The following is a 21,254-nucleotide window of genomic DNA, read 5'->3' on the forward strand; positions in this document are numbered from 1 at the left end:
AAATAAATAAGCTCAAGAACACAATGGCAGAGTGATATATTCACATCGACGTCACAATAAATATGGTGCAACATGGTTGCATACAATTGGGAGAAAATGTATTCATTGTGTGCATGTTTGTTCTTCTTAAATACTGTTTCAGTGTTTGTCATCTGTGCAAACGAACTGATTAATTATTGATCAACTCCCTGATAGATATTTTTTATACCAAACATCAGCCTAAAGCATATAAGGTGACTGGCAGTTATTTATTGACAACTATTTAATCATTTTTATTTGTTGATTTATTCATTTACTCATCCACAAAAGTACATTTAGCATTCAATTATAAAGTGTAATTAATAATACAATACAATATGGCTTGATTTACTATAGATGATGATAATAATAATAATTAAATAGATATAATTATATATCCTAGGCTATTACAAATGACAGGAAATGTTAATCTTGCAATATTTATGTTTTAATGCACAGGTCACTAACTAAAATCTCCATTTTCCTTTGAAACAGTTGTGGACCTTTTAAAGGTGTGTTAGCTCATCTCAGTGCATGTCAAGAGACCATGGGGTAAAATGATTATCCTCGTGTTAAAAATTAGCATGGATTTATTTATTTGAATTTTTTTCTGAAGTTGGAATTATTGTGAAGCTTCAGCCTTCAGCATCTTCTCTTCCCTTTAAATCAGCATTATAGTTCTGAACCATTTCTTTGCTGTTCTGAAAACAAACCAAACATGACCAAACCAACATTTAACATGCAATTATGCCAATATTCCATTTTTATAACTTTGACATGAAACATTAACTTCACCATTTAGCCTTTGCACAGATGCATTTGATTTAGTAAAAAACATGTTATTTAACCAAATCATAAGACTATACGGTCACATGAGGAAAATACATAAGATTCTCAGGCTCTTCATGTAAACTGCATGACAACCTTTGTGCCATAATAATATTTTCACAAATGTATTGAGTGCATCTGATGTACTTATAGCTTGTTCCATAACCGACCTAAAAGTCTCACCATTTCCTTATTCCCTGAAAAGTATGTCCTACTTGTATAATCCGGAGGGAATGTGAAAGACAATGGAAATGAACAACCACACATGTAATTGAGAAGGACCGACACTGACCCAAAGAAGCAGACAACAATCGTTTGACTCCATGATGACCAGCGCAGAGAGAGAGAGAGAGTGTGTGTGTGTGTGTGTGTGTGAGAGAGAGGGTTTTTTGTTAATGAGCACGGGACTCATTTGTCTCTCTTTGGGAGGCCGTGCTGTCTCAGATGAGAGTGATGGAGCTCTATTACACTGGTCATATCCAACACACTGTAATGAACTTCAACATCAATCATTACAGGAGAGAGCGAAAGACCACGGTGGGTCTCTCTCTCTCGCTCTCGTTCAAGGGTTGAGTCTCATTCAGTCACGCTCATCATCATGCAGTGATGCTGGAAAACTGCTTTGAATGAAGGTAAACTATTCACATTTATGCATATGCCAGATGCTTTTATCCAACATTGCATTCAAGACACGTTTAATCGGTTCATGCATTCCCTGGGAATCGAACCCATGACCTTGGTGTTGCTAGTGCCATGCTTCTGTTTGAGCTACAGCAATGTAGTATGTGAAATATATTTATGCTTATAAACATTCATACATTTCATTCATAGGCATTGACTTTTTCAAGTGTAATTTAATTGGAAGAAGCTCCAAAAAAATGTTCTAACTGTAGAACACCAAACCTGGGCAAGGAATTTAGAGGTGATGAAGGCTGTTTTTGGTCTTGACCCTTATTAATCTGACTTTTACTAATGAAAATTTGCAAACGGAGACAAAAATGTATTAGTGCGGCTGAACCAGAATGTTCTTGATATTAAAGTGAATGGAACAGTCTTTACAAATGCTGCTTTTAACTTTTTAAAAGACATGGGTAAATTAACCCAGATGAGGGAAAAAGTGTTGGTTTTAGCCAGTCTCATATCACCAAAAGAAAAAAATAACATTTAAAACCAGCAGGGAAGACTAGTTACAACCAGAAAACCAGTTTAGGCTGGCACAAATCTAGGCTTATAGGCCATACACACACTGGAAAGTCTTAGGAATGAACAGTATCTGAATGTAAATGACTGTTTGTGTATGTATGGAATACAGAAGTCACACCTGCAAACTGGAATGATTGACACAGTGGTAACCATAGCAACAGGTTGTTGTCTCATGGCTGCAATAACCCTTGACTTCTTTTGGCCAAAGTAATATTAGCAACTGCATATTACTGTCCAGAATTTTTTTCTTTTCAGTCATGTTTTGATTTGATCTCCGGAGCATCAAGAAGCAGAACTGACAACTGTATTCTGCTGCTATACAGAATGGGATACATGTATGCATTTGTCAGGTGCTTTTATCTCAAAGTGACTTTGAAGGTATATACGTGTATTTTTAAATCAGATCATGCATTCCCTGGGACTCAAACCTATGACTTGGGCATATGCTCTACTGTTTGAGCTATCCAGGAACTAGGCACAACCATATTCACCTGCAGTCAGAGTGAACGTAACCGAAAGATGCTTTCATGGCTAGAAACGGCAACAGGATGCCAAGTGTAACGTACCATGATGTATGACACACCAGCAATGTTTTCTCTCATAAGTGCTAATGGGGAGGACGAAAGCAACGCTGAGATGTGAAGACACTGACCTCCTGAAAGAATCCAGCATAACCTGTTGCAAAGCTCATGCACTGTAAATAAAAAAAAGTTGCTCCCTTAAATTTTTCAGTACCAGCATTAACTTGGATGTTTAAGTCATTTCAACTTAAATTACATTAAACCAATTAAAACAAATGAGATGAATCTGAAAAAAGGTGAAAACTGCTTAACTGAATTGAAGAAATGTAAAAACATGTTTTCATAACTTATTGATCATATATTTTTTTACAGTGTGTCCGCATTCAGAACTTTTTTTTTTTAATTGATGAAACAAGCTCACTTAAAGTCGACATGAAACTGAAGTTGCGATAGTCTATCTAGTCCTATTGTGACATATAGCCTATCCATGGCTTGTCAAACAAGAAATAATGTAGGGAAGGATTTGATTTTGTTCATGTGGAATTGATTGGATGGTTGTGGTTTGCTATTGGTCGATCTAATGTGAGTGACAGGTCGCCCCGCCTACACGTCAGTAAACGTCATCAAAGAGAAGACTGCGAGAGCGAGGGGAAGTTATTTTGATTAACAAGGCACATGAATTAAAAAAAAAATGATGTGCACTGATAAATCATTTAAATAATAAATACACAAAAACAAACAAGAATTGTCCATTTTGATTTTATGGTGACTTTAAAGTGCAAAAACACAAATTCCCAAAAACAATCCCATAAATTATGCGCACAGAAAACAATCTCGTAAACTAATGAGGAATCTCTGAACTTTCTTGACTTGTATTGTCAGCATGTCGCTGTGACATGAGTGTGTAAGTTAATTGCTTCAGCCTCCAGTAACCGCTAGTGGTAAATGCCTATGAGCTGTTGCATTTACATATCCCCTCATTTAGACACTCTGCTAATTAGCATTCTCATTATGCCAATTATACTAGCTTTAATTATTATAGCATCACTACAAAAAAAAAAAAAAAAAAAAAAAAAAAAAAAATTATGAATCACAAACCAAATAGCCTACAGAGATATTCCACAAGGTGCTGTTCCGAGGATGCGGTGATGGGAACACCAGCACAGCTTGTCAAGAGCGGAACACTCTCATTATGACAATCAGATTAATAGTTTAATTGATATCCGAGCATTTGTTTCATTAACGGATCGTTAGGAAGCGCAAGGTACCGGCTATTCCCGCTCCTCGGCGTGCCGTTCTCCGGAAGTCTTCAAGAGGAGGGACGGGGAGCGCGAGGCCTGAATCCTGGGGAGTGTCTGTGGACGCCCACGCTGCTGATGTATGGGCAGATGCATCAAATCACACAGGATAAACAAGCGATGAATTTCATCAGTGCCATCATAGCCTTAATTTGGCTGCCTAATGAGTCAGAGCTAGTGGCGGAGATAAAAGTTGTCAGAGGCGCGGCTCTAATGAATTTCTTGCCACTTGTAATCAAGGTTGGCTGTCTGAGGGTCCATGATTAATGGAACCCTGGAGGATTCCCTCGGCCTTCAGCTCTCATTACAGCTAATGCATTCTCAGGCAAATTAACACACTGAGAGCGAGAGAGAGAGAGAGAGAGAGAGAGAGAGAGAGAGAGACACGGAGAATCCAAACAAGGACGGGGAAGAAAGAAAGAACAAGTGATAAGCGCAAGACTGAGAGAATGCGGACATAAAACATAAAATGACAATTAAACAGCTTATGAAACTGAAATGGACTTTTTTTCTGTCTTTTAGTCCATGCCTGTTAGCGTTGAGCTACGCATCTATATGCTATATGTAAACAAAATTAGCCTTCATCACAAATATGCATGTAAAATGTACAGTCTTGCTCTTCTAGAAAAAAATACTGATGGCATCATTGAACATCCAATGGGTTTGGGTAAATGTGCCTGAAGTAAGGTCTGTGTTTAAGGCAAGCTTAAGATATTTTCAGCATAAAAACATAATTAATGATGTTGTAGGCTATCCCGGAAGTTAGCATCACCTTGGTTCCCTCGACAAAACCAAAAAGGATCTTTTGGATTAGTATTTCATAGGGTCTACTCTTTGACTAACAAAAGATGATTCGTACACGTTTTATTCATCATGAGAATCTTTACAAATGCGTACAATGTTTAAAGCGTAAATACAATCAGCAGAAGTCAAAAGCTAAACAAACGAACTAAACCAAGGTCACATGACTTCAATGTCACCATCGCTAAGCTTCCTCAAGTCTTTCAGTCTTTATTTAAAAACATTTTCCATGAAAGTTTGAGTTATAATAGTTTGCAAGAGCGTGATTATAAACACAAGGCTGTGAAGGCAAACTAGTGACTAGAAGAGTTTACCTGTTCGGCTAATGACGTTTAATATCCCTGACAGCTTATAGAGTCCCAATAGCCACTTGTTAGCAACTGTTACAAGACAAATAAAAGCTATAAAAAAATACAAATCACTAGAGGGTATTACTGATGTATTTCATATCATAGAATAAAACATGAAAATATCTTGAGCTTGTGTTCACCACAGACCTTATTTAAAGCATTTAACTGGACGATGGAACCAGAAGTGCTAAAATGCTAATGCATTTCCAGGTTTTGGCCTACAAAAATACGTCATCCCTGCACCACTCTTTACCCCCATGTGATTTTATTGTAAGCTTTTACATGTCTTGAAAAAGACAGTGGCTAACAAGTGGCTAAATGGGACTCAATTGTGTTTACACTCACACTCTTGCAGACTATTCTACCTCAAACATTCCAACTTGTAGCTTTTACATAAAGCTTAGTGGTGTGGACGTAGTGTAATTTGTGTAAAGCTTTAACTTAGGCTTTTTACTTTTGCAGACTGTATATTTAGGCCTCCAAATTCTTTTGTTGGCCACAACACTTGTTTTCTGTGATAATCCCAAACAAATGGAAAAAACCTATTGGCTTTTGTCAAAGGAACGAGGGAGATGCTAACTTCCAGGTTGGCCTACAAAAATAGGTCATCGCTGGAGCGCTCTGTACAAGTTAAAGATGATTTCAACTTTTCGTTGGTCAATTGTAAGTTTGTTAGTGTTTGAATGAATTTCTTTTATTTGCAGACTTTTAGCCCTGATGAAGGCCTGTGTGCTGAAACGCTTTGGCTAAAAAGTATAATTTTTTGCCAAAGTATCATTATTCTCAGTTCCACTTTCTGACCATCTAATTTCTCCACAAGTGTTGCTGACATTGCCTTAAAAATACCTTTGTTCTCCTTCACACACCTTGTTGATTTTGTGAAGAATAACCATACAAAACCCAAGTTATTGATATTTTTGAGCAGGTTTCCTGGGAGATTAACTGTGTATATATTTTGTCATCAAAATGCTAATGTACTCCTACATTCGGACAAAATATAAACACAATATGTACAAAACATTCTAGTTAAAAACTTATTTGGTCAGCTTTTAGGACTACACACTAGCATAAAGATGACTGCAAAGCTAATGTAGACTAAAATCGACAGAACTACAGTTAGATTTTATAGTGTCAAAAAATATCAGTAGAAAAATTAGCATTTTCTTTATTCACACAATTTTTTCAGGAAAATTATTTAAAATATATATATTTTCAGGTTGAGAAAACACAATAACCGTTGAGAAAAAGATAGGGAAATTATTTGACAAATTCTCAAGCACACTTTTTCATAATCATATATGACGAATGAATGACAAACTTTTTCAGCACCCATGGTATAAATCATTTTATTGGAGTGTTTATTATGTCAATATCCAGCCAAGCATCCAATCAGACGACAGCTAACTCTCATGAAAGCGCTCCATCGTGTTCAGAAGGAGCAATTAGAAACAATGGCAAATTAAAAGAACCAACAAAAAGTTATCAAACAGCTCAATAAAAGCAACAACAAAAAGAATTATTTACATCTTGCTTTTATAAATATGTCAAATGTACATATAATACACAAAGTACCTTAATGGCCAGACAATGTGCACACATTGAGACCCAAAAACAGGTACCAAAAACAACAGAACGGTGGCTCTCTGGTACTGGGATACTTGTTGAGCTTCACAGGCGCATCCAAGCGTTCAATAATCCGGCAGTCGCAAGGATGAGAGTTGATTATCATTTTCAACTGCCATACTCCCAAAAGCTCATCCAAGTAACCTCACGCCACACACAGGATCCCAAACTCAACGTATATTTAAAAAAATGTTCAAACCGTTGATATATGTTCACTTTATGAAGGTCAAAAGGGTCACATGGGCAGATCACCAAAGGAAACTTTACATGCATGTTGCTCCAAATGACCTTCCAGAATTAAAACAGGTTTAAAATACAATGAGCCGCAGAAATTAAAAGCCGTTGTATTTTAAATCAATGGCATTTCTCCTAAAGCTTGGTTAGATGCGAGGGTTGCATGTACAAATCGGACTAAAATATGTAAGAAAACGTACCTGCTAGAAGGTAAAACTATAGAAGCTGGTTTCCACCGTGAAATAAATATTGCAGAATCACAATTCTATCTTTTTCCCTCCTCAGAATTGTATATTCCCTCAGACATTTTTCTCAAAATCTCAATTTCTACCTTCGTTTTGGAGACATTATGAGATATAAATGTGCAATTAAGAACTTTATTTCGTGGCGGAAACAAGCATCCATATATAACACCTAAAAAACTCATGTAAACTTAAATACTGTCTGGTAAAAACTCATTAAAGAGGTTCAACATCTCCCTCTCGCTTTCCCACTTTCCCTTTAACTGACATGTGCCGAACATTAATCAGGGTCTAATCATGATTTTATATTTCAAGTAAGGAGTGTTTTGTAAAAGTTCACGCCGTACACACGAGCAAACGAGGGTTAAGGCCGATAGGTTTCGGATGGGTCGTCACATCCATAAACTGCCCACACACGACACACAGCTAACTGCAAGAGGGAGAAGGAAAAGCTATTGTATACACACTAATGTACATAATCCACATCCCGTTCATCCCATTCGATTAGAAACACACGTTTGGATACAAAAACATCCACACCGTCACAAGTGTGGAGGTCATTGGACTCGTAAAACAAACACACACTTCACGACGAGAGCGTCTTATTTCGTAATCTAGGGTGTAGGTGCCGCCCGCCGCTACTGAAAGGAGGCAGGAGCGCTTCACGCCGCAGAGGGACGACAGTGTCAAACAGTTAAAGACCAGAAATGATTCAGACAAGGCATCCGTAATAACACAGTATTTGTCATGTAATCAAGCCTTCACGGTGTTTCTTACCAAGACAATCACGCAAAGGCTAAATGTAAAATCGGAACGAGTATGATGATTTGGGTTTTGTTATCTCGTACTGATGCTACACATGGTAATGCGTTACCCAGCAGCCTGTAGTGTTTCTGAGGTTCGTTCAAGGGCACGATGGTGGAACAACTATTAAACGCGTGAAGTTTGAGTGAGAAACGCATTTAAATGTTTATCATAAATCTGAAAAATCTCACGATTAAGTTGACTTTAATGAGTGTTTATGTGAAACTCATAAGAACATATCCAGGTCACCCCAAAATCCAAATCAAAAATTAGTAAAATATCTTTTGCATAAAGAAAATTAAGGACCTGTAAGATGTTTTTGCATTGTGATTTTTTTTTTAGTGTAATTCTTATATTGTCTGTATATTTCTTTCCTTATGATCCTGTAATACAGTATTTTGTACTATATTAAAATGGAAAAATACAAATTCGTCCTTATTTAAACCTTAAAATTAAAGAAGCAAAACTATTTTCTTTTGACTTTGAGGTGAAATAGACGTTCTTGACTTCACTGATTTAAAGAGATGGTCCATCCCAAAATGAAATTCTGTCATCCTTTCCTCACCCTCATGTTGTTCCAAACCTGTAGAACTTTCTGTTTCTGTTGAATCAGTTTTGGTTCCCATTGACTTCCATTATACAGACAAAAAATACAATAGAATTCAATAGGAACTGAAACTGTTCGGTTATCAACATTCTTCAAAATATTGTCTTTTGTTTTTCTGCAGAAAAAAAGAATAGTCATGCTGGTTTGGAATGACTTGAAGGAGAGGAGATTTTTGGGTGAACTATCCTTATAAAAGCATAATTGAACATTCTGAAAAAATGAATGCATAATTGATTCTTTCTAACCTGACGCACCTTAAAAATAAAAACTTGATTTTGTTTAGAACCTGTTGCCCTTCATTTCATTTTTTGTTCTATACTCAGATAAGTGAGGACCCCTAAAAACATCATTTTCTTCAGCTTAAAAATGACACGCATTGATAACGTTAACACTGCTAATTCTCGCCGTACGCTAGCATTGGTCACAGGAAGTTGTCATGGGGTGATGACTTTACGTGACACGCATGGCACTACGCACAGTTTCCTAATAATGACGAACTGCTGAGGGAAATGATGCCATTTAACGAGAGCAGCATCTACGGGAACATCGACGCGATTACATAATGCTAACACTACGGTTCAGCTCGCACTGAGCGTTGTTGTTGATGTTGGGGTTGTGTCGGGTGGCCGTGGGTGTCGACAGGCCACCGCTTTCATTGGGACAACCGTGTTGGATGAGGATATCCGCGCACTCCTGACTTCCCGCTCGCTGGGCGTAGGACAGCGGCGTCTGACCACGGGAGTCGCGACTCTTCACATCCACGCCGTACTGAGAAACAGGGACAAATATTTCAAGTGAATGATGGAGGGGGATTTCATGAAGGAAAGCATCACGAGGTGTCTCGAGTGTCCTTACCCAGATGAGCAGCTGTGTGATGACCACATTAGCCATGGCGCAGGACAGGTGCAGCGCGGTACGTCCATCTCCGTCCCCGTACGTCTCGTTGACCTCTTCTTTGGTGCCGTGGGCCAGCAGGAGATCCACCAGCCTCAGGTCGTCCTCCACCACCGCCCGCAGGAGCTGCTGTCCCAGCGGCACGTCTGACTGAGGAAGAGGCACCAGAAACAACTTCTGCTCGTACTTCGCCCGGATCCAGCGCTCCTTCTCTTCCCTGTGGATAAGGATGCACATAGGGATCAACTTTAGAATCAACTTTACTGTTGAAAACACATTTTATTTTTGCAATTGTCGTTCTAACACCATATGGAAAACATGCCTTTTTAACAAGTTTTTATTGTGTGTGTGTGTATATATATATATATATATATATATATATATATATATATATAAAAACACACACACATATATTTTTACTTGTTTTCCAAGATTTTGTTTTCCAGTTTTTTTAATAAATGTCTAAAAATAAACACGTACAGAATATCTAATTATTATATATATATATATATATATAAAAAATTATATTTTTGCACAAAAGTGATATATATAGAGTATATATACATTCATTCATTCATAAGCTACATTTATTTTTTGCATTAAATCATTATAATGTATTATTTATTAATGCAATATATTTACCAATATAATATAATATATACTGTAAATCTCTTCCATATACTTTTTGACAATCTTTGGTTAAAAGTTTTTTTTTTTTTTTTTTTACATGTATCTTGACTGGGTTGCCAGGTTTGTGTTTCAAAACCAGCCCAATTTCTATTTAGAACTTGCCCCATCACTGCCAAAACTAGCCCAGTCGTGTTACGGGAGTGGGGGTTCCCTGGTAAAGCCATGTTAAGGGGGGCGGGGGGGATGGGTGAATGGTGGGATTGGGTAAAAATCGCGTTTTGGTGGGGGGCACTTCAACTCGCGGACTAAAAAAAAAAACCACGGCACAACAGTGCAAATGTAGCCCAATTCAACGTGAAAACCAGGGACTTGGCAACACTGGACCTTGATGCATTAGATAAACTTTGTGACAATCCCAGCAGAGTCTGTATTCCTGACATAATCCTATCTGTAACTTTGAGGAAGTCCAGAGTAATTCAGCTATGATTATGATAGAGGTCACAAGGGAAGAAGGTTAAATGTACAAATCGCGCCGCACACACACACATCCGCAGCGTTAACTTCCTTTAAACTGTTTTTATTTCCATCAGAATCTAGAGGGTTAAAATCTGTCTGGCTATCGAAAGGTTACACATTGTGAACAGCATGTCTATCGTGGACAATACAGGAGTGTGTGTGTGTGTGTGGAGGGGAAGCCGTGTTTTTTATCGCCGCTGTCAGTGTTGTCAGTCCTGCCCGGTGAATCCCCACAAAGGAGGCCCTCTCAACACTGGCCCCTCAACCCTCTAGGGGTCCGCCGGCAGCCCGCCAGATCGAAGGCCCAAAGAAAAGGGCTGAAAGAGACACACTTGGACAAGAGAATGGAGTCCAACTCTTCACTGCACACCAGACTTCTATCTATCCCTCTCTATCACCCGGCCGCCCCCTCTCCTCTCTTCTGCTGGCATTCATGGCAATGGTGAGGGGTACGCCGCAAAATTAAAATCGATACGAGTGTATCTGGGCATGCTCAGTGCCGGTTTGACCCGCTGACCCCGTGAGGTGGGTGATAAGGGGAGCAGAAAGGAGCTGTTGTTCGCCTCGCTGGGGTGAGTGACAGACAGAAGAGACAGAAAGAGAGAGAGCTGATAGAGGTAAAGAGAGTCTTGTGACGGCTTTCCCTCGGGACGCGACTCCACAAAGACACCGTCACCATAACGGCAGTGCTAATGTTTACAGTAACAAACCAACAAGATGAGAGAGAGGAATGACAAAATGACATCTACATTATAGATGAGGATATATATACTTACCCATCCGATAAATATTCGCAATACTATACATGGTCACTGTAGTAGTGTTCATTTCGTTGACGAAATCTATAACGAAAAACACTGACGACCTTTTTTTCTTGAGATAATGACGAGACGACACCAATGTCATTTAACGATAATTGTAACTATGTCAACTTGGAATAATCGCTGACGAAAAAAGACGAGACATTTTTGTCTAATTAAAAGAGGATACAAAGTTTTTAATGTTTGTGGTTACCAGATGTCAAGATTTTAACTCTCCCAATTAGAGATTTTCTGTTAAAAGGATTAATTTTTCTGCCCGGTGTTTTACTTAATATTTGCAAATGGCAACCACGTGCACTCGCTCTCTCTACACTGCGGAAGTGCTGGGATGATCTGAAAACTCAGAAAAACAAATAACGCCTGGTTCAGATTACACAATTTTAGCCCGATTTTAGCACGATCCCTTTGATGTAGGGTGTCGTGGGGATTTCTTTCTCCATTTGAGGTGTTCCTTCATGACCCTGCTGTTTGCTGCAACTAAACCTGCGATCAACCTTCTCAGTGATGAACTGTAATGAATCCAAACATGGATCTCGTCAATATTTTCGATTGTGGTTACTGAATAAATGCACTTCTGCAACCTCTGTGTGACAATAAGGAATTTCACCTTTTCGAGCAGAAGTTAATCTGGCAGTTAAACAGGTTTGTTTCAGTGATTGGTGGTACAATGGGAGTGTAAATGAAACCATTATCCTGAGGACCAGAGCTAACAACAGACACTTCCTCTGATGGGGGACTGCCTCGTACGTCCCAACTCTCACTAGCATTTCAACAGCAAAACGCAAAAGAAATATGAAGGACAGAAGAGAAGCTTCGTTTCTTCAGTGTCTGACATCCCAGCATCTCCAACTATAATAGAAAAATACACAAATCCAAAATGTTTCAGCAAATGATTTCAATGGTCTTTAATCAGTGTCTTATGGAGGTATAACGCACCGCATCGAGGCGTCATTAAAAAATGAATAAGAAAATAAGCAACCAAACAAACCTGACCTAAAATACTAAAAGGAAGCACTTAATGTCTAATTAAATGACTCAAGTCAGCAGTTACATCTCAGCGTTTACATGCATTTTAGAAGTGCACTTTTACGCTGAACAGCACTGGCTTTATGAAGCAGAACAAATGTTGTGGCATCTACAAACTGATAATCAGTTATCCCGTGCCATCATTATATTCCCCCGAAGACAATCGCGTGTGTTCCAGCAAGTGTTGTTTAAGTCACTTTGGCAACAATGGCATGAGCTAATTAAGAAAACCACATCTTTAATGCCGTTTCCCTGAAAATCCTGACAGGTCTTTGTGAACAAGGCAGAGAGCAATTGAATGGACTCTGGGCACAGTGAATCGTTCTTCAGAGAGAGAAACTGAGTGTGTGTGTGTGTATAATTAGCCTCCCTCCCCTCCTCCTTCAGCAGTCAATCTTTCAAAGCTTGTTTTTCTTCTGAGGAGACCCACCCTGTTGTTCTCTCTTCATCTGAATTCTTTACAGGAAACCCAGCGCGCCATCACAGGGGTTTAAGAGGGTGGGCGACTCTTAAACTCTAGGAGGAGAGAGGTTTGGGGAAGGAGGAGGGTGAGTTTACCCTAGTTTAACGAGGGAGAATCACTTTTGACAAGTTGAAGGACAGATTCATTTATAGGGTCACCAACAAACCTCAATGCAATGACATTTAAAGGAATAGTTCACCCATAAATGGGCAATTACTCGTATTCATGTTTTTCCAAACCTGTATGACTTTCGTTTCTCAAGAGGAAAACAAAAAGAGATATTTTGATGAAGGTTCATGCAGGTATTTTCCATACAATAGAAGCTCTATTGATAACTCTCCAAATTATTAAAAAAGGAATCATAAGTGGTCCATACTATTTGTGCTTAAGTAAATTTATGCCATATGATGGCTTTCTATGAGGAACAGATTTGCAATTAAATACGGTGCATTAAGATGCATCAAGCCAGGTTTGATGTCAATGATGATAGTTTGACGTTTGACTGAGATCAACTTGTCTTAGGATGTCTCATATCTTTGGATGCATGTTATTTTCAGCTAACTTTAATTTAGGTCTGTGATACAAAAATTTCATATGATTTAAAATAAATGATGATATAAATAAATATATGAATAAAATAAAAATACGGTACTTTTTATTCTCATTTTTGTAGCTTGATGATATCCATCCACATTAATGTTGACTGCAAAATCAAATATAAATAGAAAATAAGCTACTTTTTGTTGTTTTTGAAGCTTAATGGTATCTGTCCATATTCAAAATAAAATAAAAAATAAAATAAGGTACTTTTTTTCCGCATTTTTGGAACTTGATATCCATTCACATTCACTCTGAGTGAAAAAAAAGAAAAAGAGATAAGGTATTTTGTTGTTTTTGGAGCTTTATGGTATCTGTCCAAATTCAAAATACAATACAAAAAATCAAAATGGTAAATGGTTATTTTAGTTATATGGTTATTTTTTAGGAACTCAATGGCATCCACATTCACTTTCATTGTGTACAAAATAAGTGTGAACATTCTTCAGAACATCTTTTGTGTTCCATGAATAAAAAGAAACATACAGGTTTGGAAATACTTATTAAATAATGACAATTTCCATTCATGGGTGAACTATTGCTTTGCTATGTGCGACTCAGATTAATGGAAGTTGCTTAACTGTTTCTGTTTCTGAGATGATATCAGTTATCAGGATATCTGGGGGAGGATTTAAACATTAATTTGCATGTATTTAAGCATCCATACATGCAATTGATCCAAATAAGTTCTGTCTGCAGCCCTTTATGAAGCTTTTAAAGATTCTCGGAGTCAGTTTATGGTCACCTGTCCTTGGAAAGGAAGAAGGAAGATTTCAGAAGCAGCAACAGGCTTCTCAAATACCCCTGGCCACTGCCACTTGAAAGGAGAAGTGTGAAAGAGAGGAAGAGAGGGGCTGGTAATCCCGCCTCAGACTTTTGTTTGAAATGGAGACCCAATCCAAACACAGGGCACTGTGTGGAGGGGTTTATGGGAGAAAGCCGAGAAGCCATGAAAAGACACTTCCTCTCGGCAGGAGGAAGAAAAATAAAATGTGCAGCTTTAGCGTGTCAAAAGCGAGGGAGGGACGAGGAGGCCAGGAAAGAGTGATGAGATGGAGGGAAGATTCTCTCTGCAGGGGGAGAAAACCACATTCAGGAAACACACACACACACACACACACACACTGGTACACACATATTTGCAGTGGATATCAGGGTTGCTTGGGGGACATCGGGGGACTCGAGTGTGAGAGAGACTATAAGTCTGAAAAGGAGACCAAAAACTCTTTATACCCAACTTGACTTTAAATGCTGTTAACTGCTTCAAAGAGAACAACAATAAAATTAGCACTTAATAATGTCACTCAATAATAAATCATTAAAGTCTACATGAAATTAGTACTGACCCCATTTACTTTCCTAATGTCTTAATGTTATTGATCAGCGCACATTATTCAAAAGGAAAAAGGGTTTTGTTATCTTTAAACTAAACAATAAAATTGAATAAAATGTAAATGTAAAAACAAATATTATTGATATATTAAATATCAATACATTTAATTATAAATATTTTATAATTATCAACATATTTCCCTTAATTTATATTAATTTATTTACATTATATATAAATATCATGTAAATTAATTAATAAAAAAACAAACAAATAGAAAATCAATTAATTAATTAATTATTGTAATTAATTATTTACTGACATATTGCTGACATAACCAAAGCTACACAGGAGGAAAATTATATTAAATCAAATTAATATAAATATATTTCATTATAAATACTTTTGAAATATACCAATAAACATTTAAATATAATATAATAATAACATGTAAAATGAATAAAATACTTAAATTGTGTGATTGTATGTATATATATATATATATATTTTTTTTTTTTTTTTTTTTTTTATATATATATATACATATATACACACACACATAATTAGTCACATTAACATGAAGTTCAATGAGTGAATTCGCTTTTATGTTTCCTTAAATATACACAATTAAAACCCAAAACATATATGGTGTATCTGGAGTGAGGTATCAGGTCAAGCTTTTACAAGAGCTTTTCTAGCATCACCTGACCCTAATGATCACAGAAACGTGAAAATGATTCCTGTAGGCTGGCCCAGAGAATCAGGAACACATGAATGCACTCCAATACGGAGGAAGAAACAACAGGGCAATTACTCAACCCAGACTAAACAGCACACAGGGATTTATGAGAAGGGTCCCTATGTAGCGCACACTCGAGGGGAGGCGTCTCTCCAGGAAGGCCAAAAAGCAATTGGACATGCAAGTGAAATGACGAGGGCGTGGAGGAAGGTGAATGCCTTCTTCAACTAACGACCAATCAGAGCGCAGGACCAGGAAGTGAATGGGTTCATGGAGGTAAGTGGGGCTCAGAGGAAGGGGGCTCGCCGGCACACACAAACACAAAACAACCCCCTGAAACTCTCAAAAGACACATCAAACAGAGGGGAGGGCAGAGCCGAACAGCAGGGATGGAGTGTTTGTAAAGAACAGAGAGAGAGAGAGAGAGAGAGAGAGAGAGAGAGAGAGAGAGAGAGAGAGAGAGAGAGGCAGGAAGAGAGAAAGAAACAGAGGGGGAGTGTTTGCAATGAGACTGTGTCAGTGTGTAGTTCACTTTTATCAATGACGCTTCATGTACTAAACACTTAACAGGCACAACACACATTCACAAACAAAGAGCTTTAATGTTTCTACCATGCGAGTCTAGCTCTTCTTCAAACATATTTTATGCTAAAGATTGTCTGCTAAATGTTTTCAAACCTCAAACTGAGTGTACAAACTACTTTTTTTATTATTAAGGAATGAATACTTTTATTCAGCAACGATGCATTCAATTGATCAGAATTGACAGTAAATATTTTTAGGTTTTCTATTTCAAATAAGTGCCGTTCTGTTCATCGAAGATCCTGAAAAAATGTATGACAGGGTCACAATGGTTTTCAACACTGATAATAATGTTTCTTGAGCAGCAAATCAGCATACTAGAATGATTTCTGAAGGATCGTGTGACACTGAAGACTGGAGTAATGATGCTTTGATCACAGGAATATATTCAAATAGAAAACAGTAATAATATTTGACAATATTACTGTTTTTACTGTATTTTTGATCAAATAAATGCAGCCTTGGTGAGCAAAAGAGACTTCTATCAAAAACAGTAAGAAATATTACAGACAGCAAACTTAATAATCATAATAATAATCGTTAACATATAAGTTCAATCAAGTTCATTATAAATTAGTCTGTGTTGCGAAGCTAAAATAGCGCAAAACATACATTTTTTGGTAATAGATAATTCAATTTCTGATTATGAAAAAGTGATTATGGATTTTTATGAGAAAAAAGGTTAGCAATATTATTAGCAATTAAAAAAAACACGCATCCAATCATCTGACCCCTGTAAAAATGTTCAAAAATAAAGATATTCTTTATCTTGAATACATTTTCTGCAGCAGGCTATGATAGCACAAACAATACTCTGAAAAATGTGCCACAAGAAAGCAAAACATATTTTCATAGCTAGAAGGGAAAATGAAAATGTGCGACAGCAAAAGCAATTCATGATGTCAAACATTTATCATTCCAGTATTTTAAGTCATAAAAGGCAACCCGCCTGTATGTGCTGATGTATTTATAATTACGGTCGATTCGTGAAACTGAGTTCAAATAGAAATAGATAGGATAGAAATGCTGTAAATTGCACTATTGCTCAGTACAATTGTAAAAAAATTAAATACTGAGAAGAAAAATGTTGTTATTATTTTTGTAAATAGTTCTTTTCAAACACTATAAGCCATCAAACATCATTCTGGTTTCTAATCAACCTGAGATCTGTTACCATATTCATTACTCTGACTGAGGACGGCTTGAGCTGTCAATCAAACACACTCTCTCACCTGATTGACTACAACTTTGACTTGCAAAAAGAGCATCATCATTCAATCAAACGTAATAAAACATGAAGATCAAGAAACTCAGAGGTCAAAAAACAAAGACTGAAAATACGATGAGAAGGTCCTGCAAACAGAGAGGAGAGGACAGGTGGGAAAGAGAGGAAGGATTGACGGCGTGTAAGAGGGGAAAGAGGTTAGTGAAGTGATTCATTTGTATTAGTGCCACTGCCCCGTGGCGAAGACGCAACGGCAAATTATTTCTGAAACAAACTGGAGGATCATCAGAGCTATTACCTGCTCTGGCCGGAGGGCATCGTCTGAGTGTGTGTGTGTGTGTGTGTGTGAGAGAGAGAGACACACAATCGTTATCTCTTTCAGTCTGGCCTCAAAAGAGCAAAAAAGAAGAAAATAAAAGAGAGGAAAATAAAGAGTTTAGTGATGGAGGGACTATATATATCTATCTTATATTATATATAAATAGACACAAATCAGTGTCATTTTAGTATCACTGATATGCTATTATAGCTTTTAATAATATTTTTAATTCGTTTTTTTTTAATCATTTTTATTTTCTTGTTATTTAAAAAAAAAAAGTTTAAATACATTTTTAATTCAGTTTTAGTTATTTTAGTACATTAAACTAAATGAAAATGAGAAATGTTGCCTAATAGCTATAGTATTATATTAAATAATATTTCAGTTAACATTGATTTTATTTCTAGCAGTTTATTTATGGTTTTAGTTATAGTTGACTATAATAACTCGGATACAGATACAAATATAGACGCATATTTCGCATTTAATTAGTTTGTTGACGAACCCCCAGATCATAATACGTAGTTTAAGCGGAGTCGTAAAAGCAATAATATGACGTAAGCGACGCGAGCGATTCAAATCAAAGCCGTACACGTGTGTGAATCGTCAGCGTCCCGTCTAACCAACAACTGAAAGAATTCTCTCAGTCTTGTGGCACACGGGTGCCAGGCAATTAGAGTCGACACGAAAACACACACAACTGCCAATTTCTAATTTAAGCCCAAACAGCCTCGGATGAGCCAACCTCTGCGGCGCCGCTCTCTCCACGCCGCAAGATTGATGGCCACACAAGAATTCATGACAAAACTGAGCAAATCTATCATAAATCTATCAATCTGGTTAACGGATTACCTACAGAGCTCCATGATTGATTGACGCTGCTCAATAATTAAAACAATATTTATAATTAAAACGGCTGGAAACACATCAGCAGGTGAGACGCATCGAGATTCCACGCGTGTCAAATCTTAGTTTAGTTAAACAGGAAATTAAAATTGCCTGTTTTAACTTCACAGAGGGAGATGATATAATAATGCTTGAGATTTTATGCTCAAACACAGGGCAAATTCAGAGAATTGAAGAAATATGACAGTCAAATGTGGACGAATTTAACTGTAATAAAAATAAAATAAACAAGTAAAATAAATACTAAATATGAATAAGTAAAATACTACACTAATAAGTAAAACAAAAATCTACAACTTTTAACCTTCATGAGAGCTTAGACAGCATTAATAACAAACTTAAAATAAATCTCTTATCATTTTAATCTGTGCGCTGAATGAACAAAAAACGAAAAAATACATTTAAACAATATCTCTGACTTTAACTACATTTTTTATAATGATTAATCATTATTTTATTACAAGTACTTAAGCAAAATAAAAATAAATAAATATATTAATATTTAAACAATATAAATAATGATTCTGAGCGATTGGACAGCATGAATAAAAGAAAGAAAAATAAATGTTTAAATAAAATCTTAAGATGCCAAACTTTACAGCGATCTAGAAGAGTCTAAATCAACTTGTTAGTTCTATTACTGAGTAGCAATACAACCTAGCTAACAATAGTAAAAATGAGCTTATTTCATTAAGACTGCGGAGGGATATTTGGCTGCCTTTCATCCTGATCCCACAGTGTAAGACTTTTTCACATTTCACAGTATTTGTGTTTAGCTCATGGGAAAGTGTGTACGCAAGTAATCCAGAGCCCATTACAGCCGCGCATGGCTTGTGTTATGGGGTTTAAATTAGTCATCAGGGCTGTAAATGAGCTCGGAGAACACTGAGACTTGTCACCCTCACTCGGATGTTAGTTTTCACCTCCGTGATGAGAGTTAAATCAATCCTGCCTGACTGCACCACAGTAAAACGAGCCCGATTACTCATCTCACTGATGTCAAACGACATTTTGATGATACATATATAATTGACCGTCCAAATGACCCATTCATACCAATGAGTGAATGACCAACATGAACCAAAAAAACAAGCGCTGAGACTGACTCAGGAAATCTGAGACATATATATATATATATATATATATATATATATATATATATATATATATATATAGACATATACATACACACACACACACACACACACACATATATGACGCTATCAAATTACACCAGTAATTATTGTCATATTGAGAAAAAAAAAAAAGCAACCTGATGACTACATATTGAATAAATGTGCACTCTAAATACACACCATGTTTCACCCATTACTCTTTGGCTAAGGAAAATCAGTTATGACGGTAATGAGATTTTCAGTTTTTGTCCAAGCGGGTGAGAGAATGAGTGAGCGAGTGAGAGAACGGGAGAAATGGAGGATGCCGTGAACCATCAGATTCTCCTGACAATGAAAAACATTCCCTCCTCCGGCAGTGAGCCCGTCCTGACGACTGAAGTGTGAGGGGGGATATCAGCATCAATAATCTTTCATCAAGTCAAAAGCACTCGGCTGCAGCCCGCCAACCACTCAATAGATAACTGTGAGCCATCACTCGCCGCTGAGTGAGAGAAAAGAACGGAGAGAGAGAGACAGACAGAGACAGAAAGCTGAAGCACCCCAGGTGGGGAGTAGATCGAAAGGGCCATCTTCCTTTACATGCTATCTGCGCCACGCACACTTTTGTAGGGCAGTTGTTACATCTTTGTTCACGCTCTCCACTGAGGGAAATCCTGATGCTGTCTTGCACACTATGAAGCAGCAGGTCACTTCACTGTCTTGTAAACAGATATTATGATAGATATTTATAGATAGAAAAATAAATATTTTTGCAAATGCAACCCATTACATGATCATAAAAACATAAAGAACACTATTAACTAGGGATGCACAATAACATATCTGGTTACACTTTATTTTAAGGTGTCATTGTTACAGTGTAATTATATATTTAAGTACTGAGTAATATTAAGCAACTACATGTACTTACTATAGGGTAAGGGTAGGATTAGGATTTGGTTGAGGGTTAGTTGCATGTAATTATGCATAATTTACTGTTATTACTATGGTAAGTACATGTAACATGTAACAAGGACACTGTAAAATTAAGTGTTACCATATATATATTTATAGAATATCTGTTAAATATCTATTTAGATGCCAGTTCTAAAGGAATTCATTAATTTGTATTGCTATATCATCATCAAAGACTATATTTATGGCAAAAAAAAAAATATATATATTATATATATATATTTTTATTTTATTTTTTATTATTTATTGGTCATCATATTGGTTATTGGCTATAGCATAAAAGCAAAAAGGATTTTGAAAACCCGAGTGGTGCTGGTGTTCAAGGCGAAAATCACTTAGAAAAGTAATAGCACATCTCTCCTCATCAAGCCACATATTTTTAGGCGTCATTAATGTCTGTAACACAAGCATGCATGACACACTATGCGCTGTAAACTTAGAAAAATCAATAACTACCCATCCAATAGCATCTCTCAACCTGATCAAACAGATAAAGGCATATGACCCAGTTCAGCAGCTAATGCTTTAGCATTAAAATCAGTCGTCCATTATGATGCATTAGAGCAGGCGGGCAGGCCAGGTGGTGT

General features: G+C 37.0%; 1 protein-coding gene across 2 annotated transcripts in view; it reads right to left on the reverse strand.

The window, feature by feature from the left end:
- Positions 1 to 6,349: 6,349 nt before the first annotated feature.
- Positions 6,350 to 21,254, reverse strand: part of agap3 (ArfGAP with GTPase domain, ankyrin repeat and PH domain 3) — a gene marked incomplete at its 5' end in the record, with an annotated part of 175,325 nt that continues 160,420 nt past the window's right edge. For both annotated transcript variants that reach the window (XM_081353120.1, XM_081353119.1), the window contains 2 exons: positions 6,350 to 9,297; positions 9,385 to 9,640. In XM_081353120.1, coding sequence (XP_081209246.1) covers positions 9,085 to 9,297; positions 9,385 to 9,640 — 469 coding nt within the window. In that variant the 3' untranslated portion in view covers positions 6,350 to 9,084. The remainder of the gene's footprint in view (positions 9,298 to 9,384; positions 9,641 to 21,254) is intronic.

The sequence above is a fragment of the Scardinius erythrophthalmus genome, assembly GCF_964197995.2.
Source record: "Scardinius erythrophthalmus genome assembly, chromosome: 22".
Lineage (NCBI taxonomy): Eukaryota > Metazoa > Chordata > Actinopteri > Cypriniformes > Leuciscidae > Scardinius > Scardinius erythrophthalmus.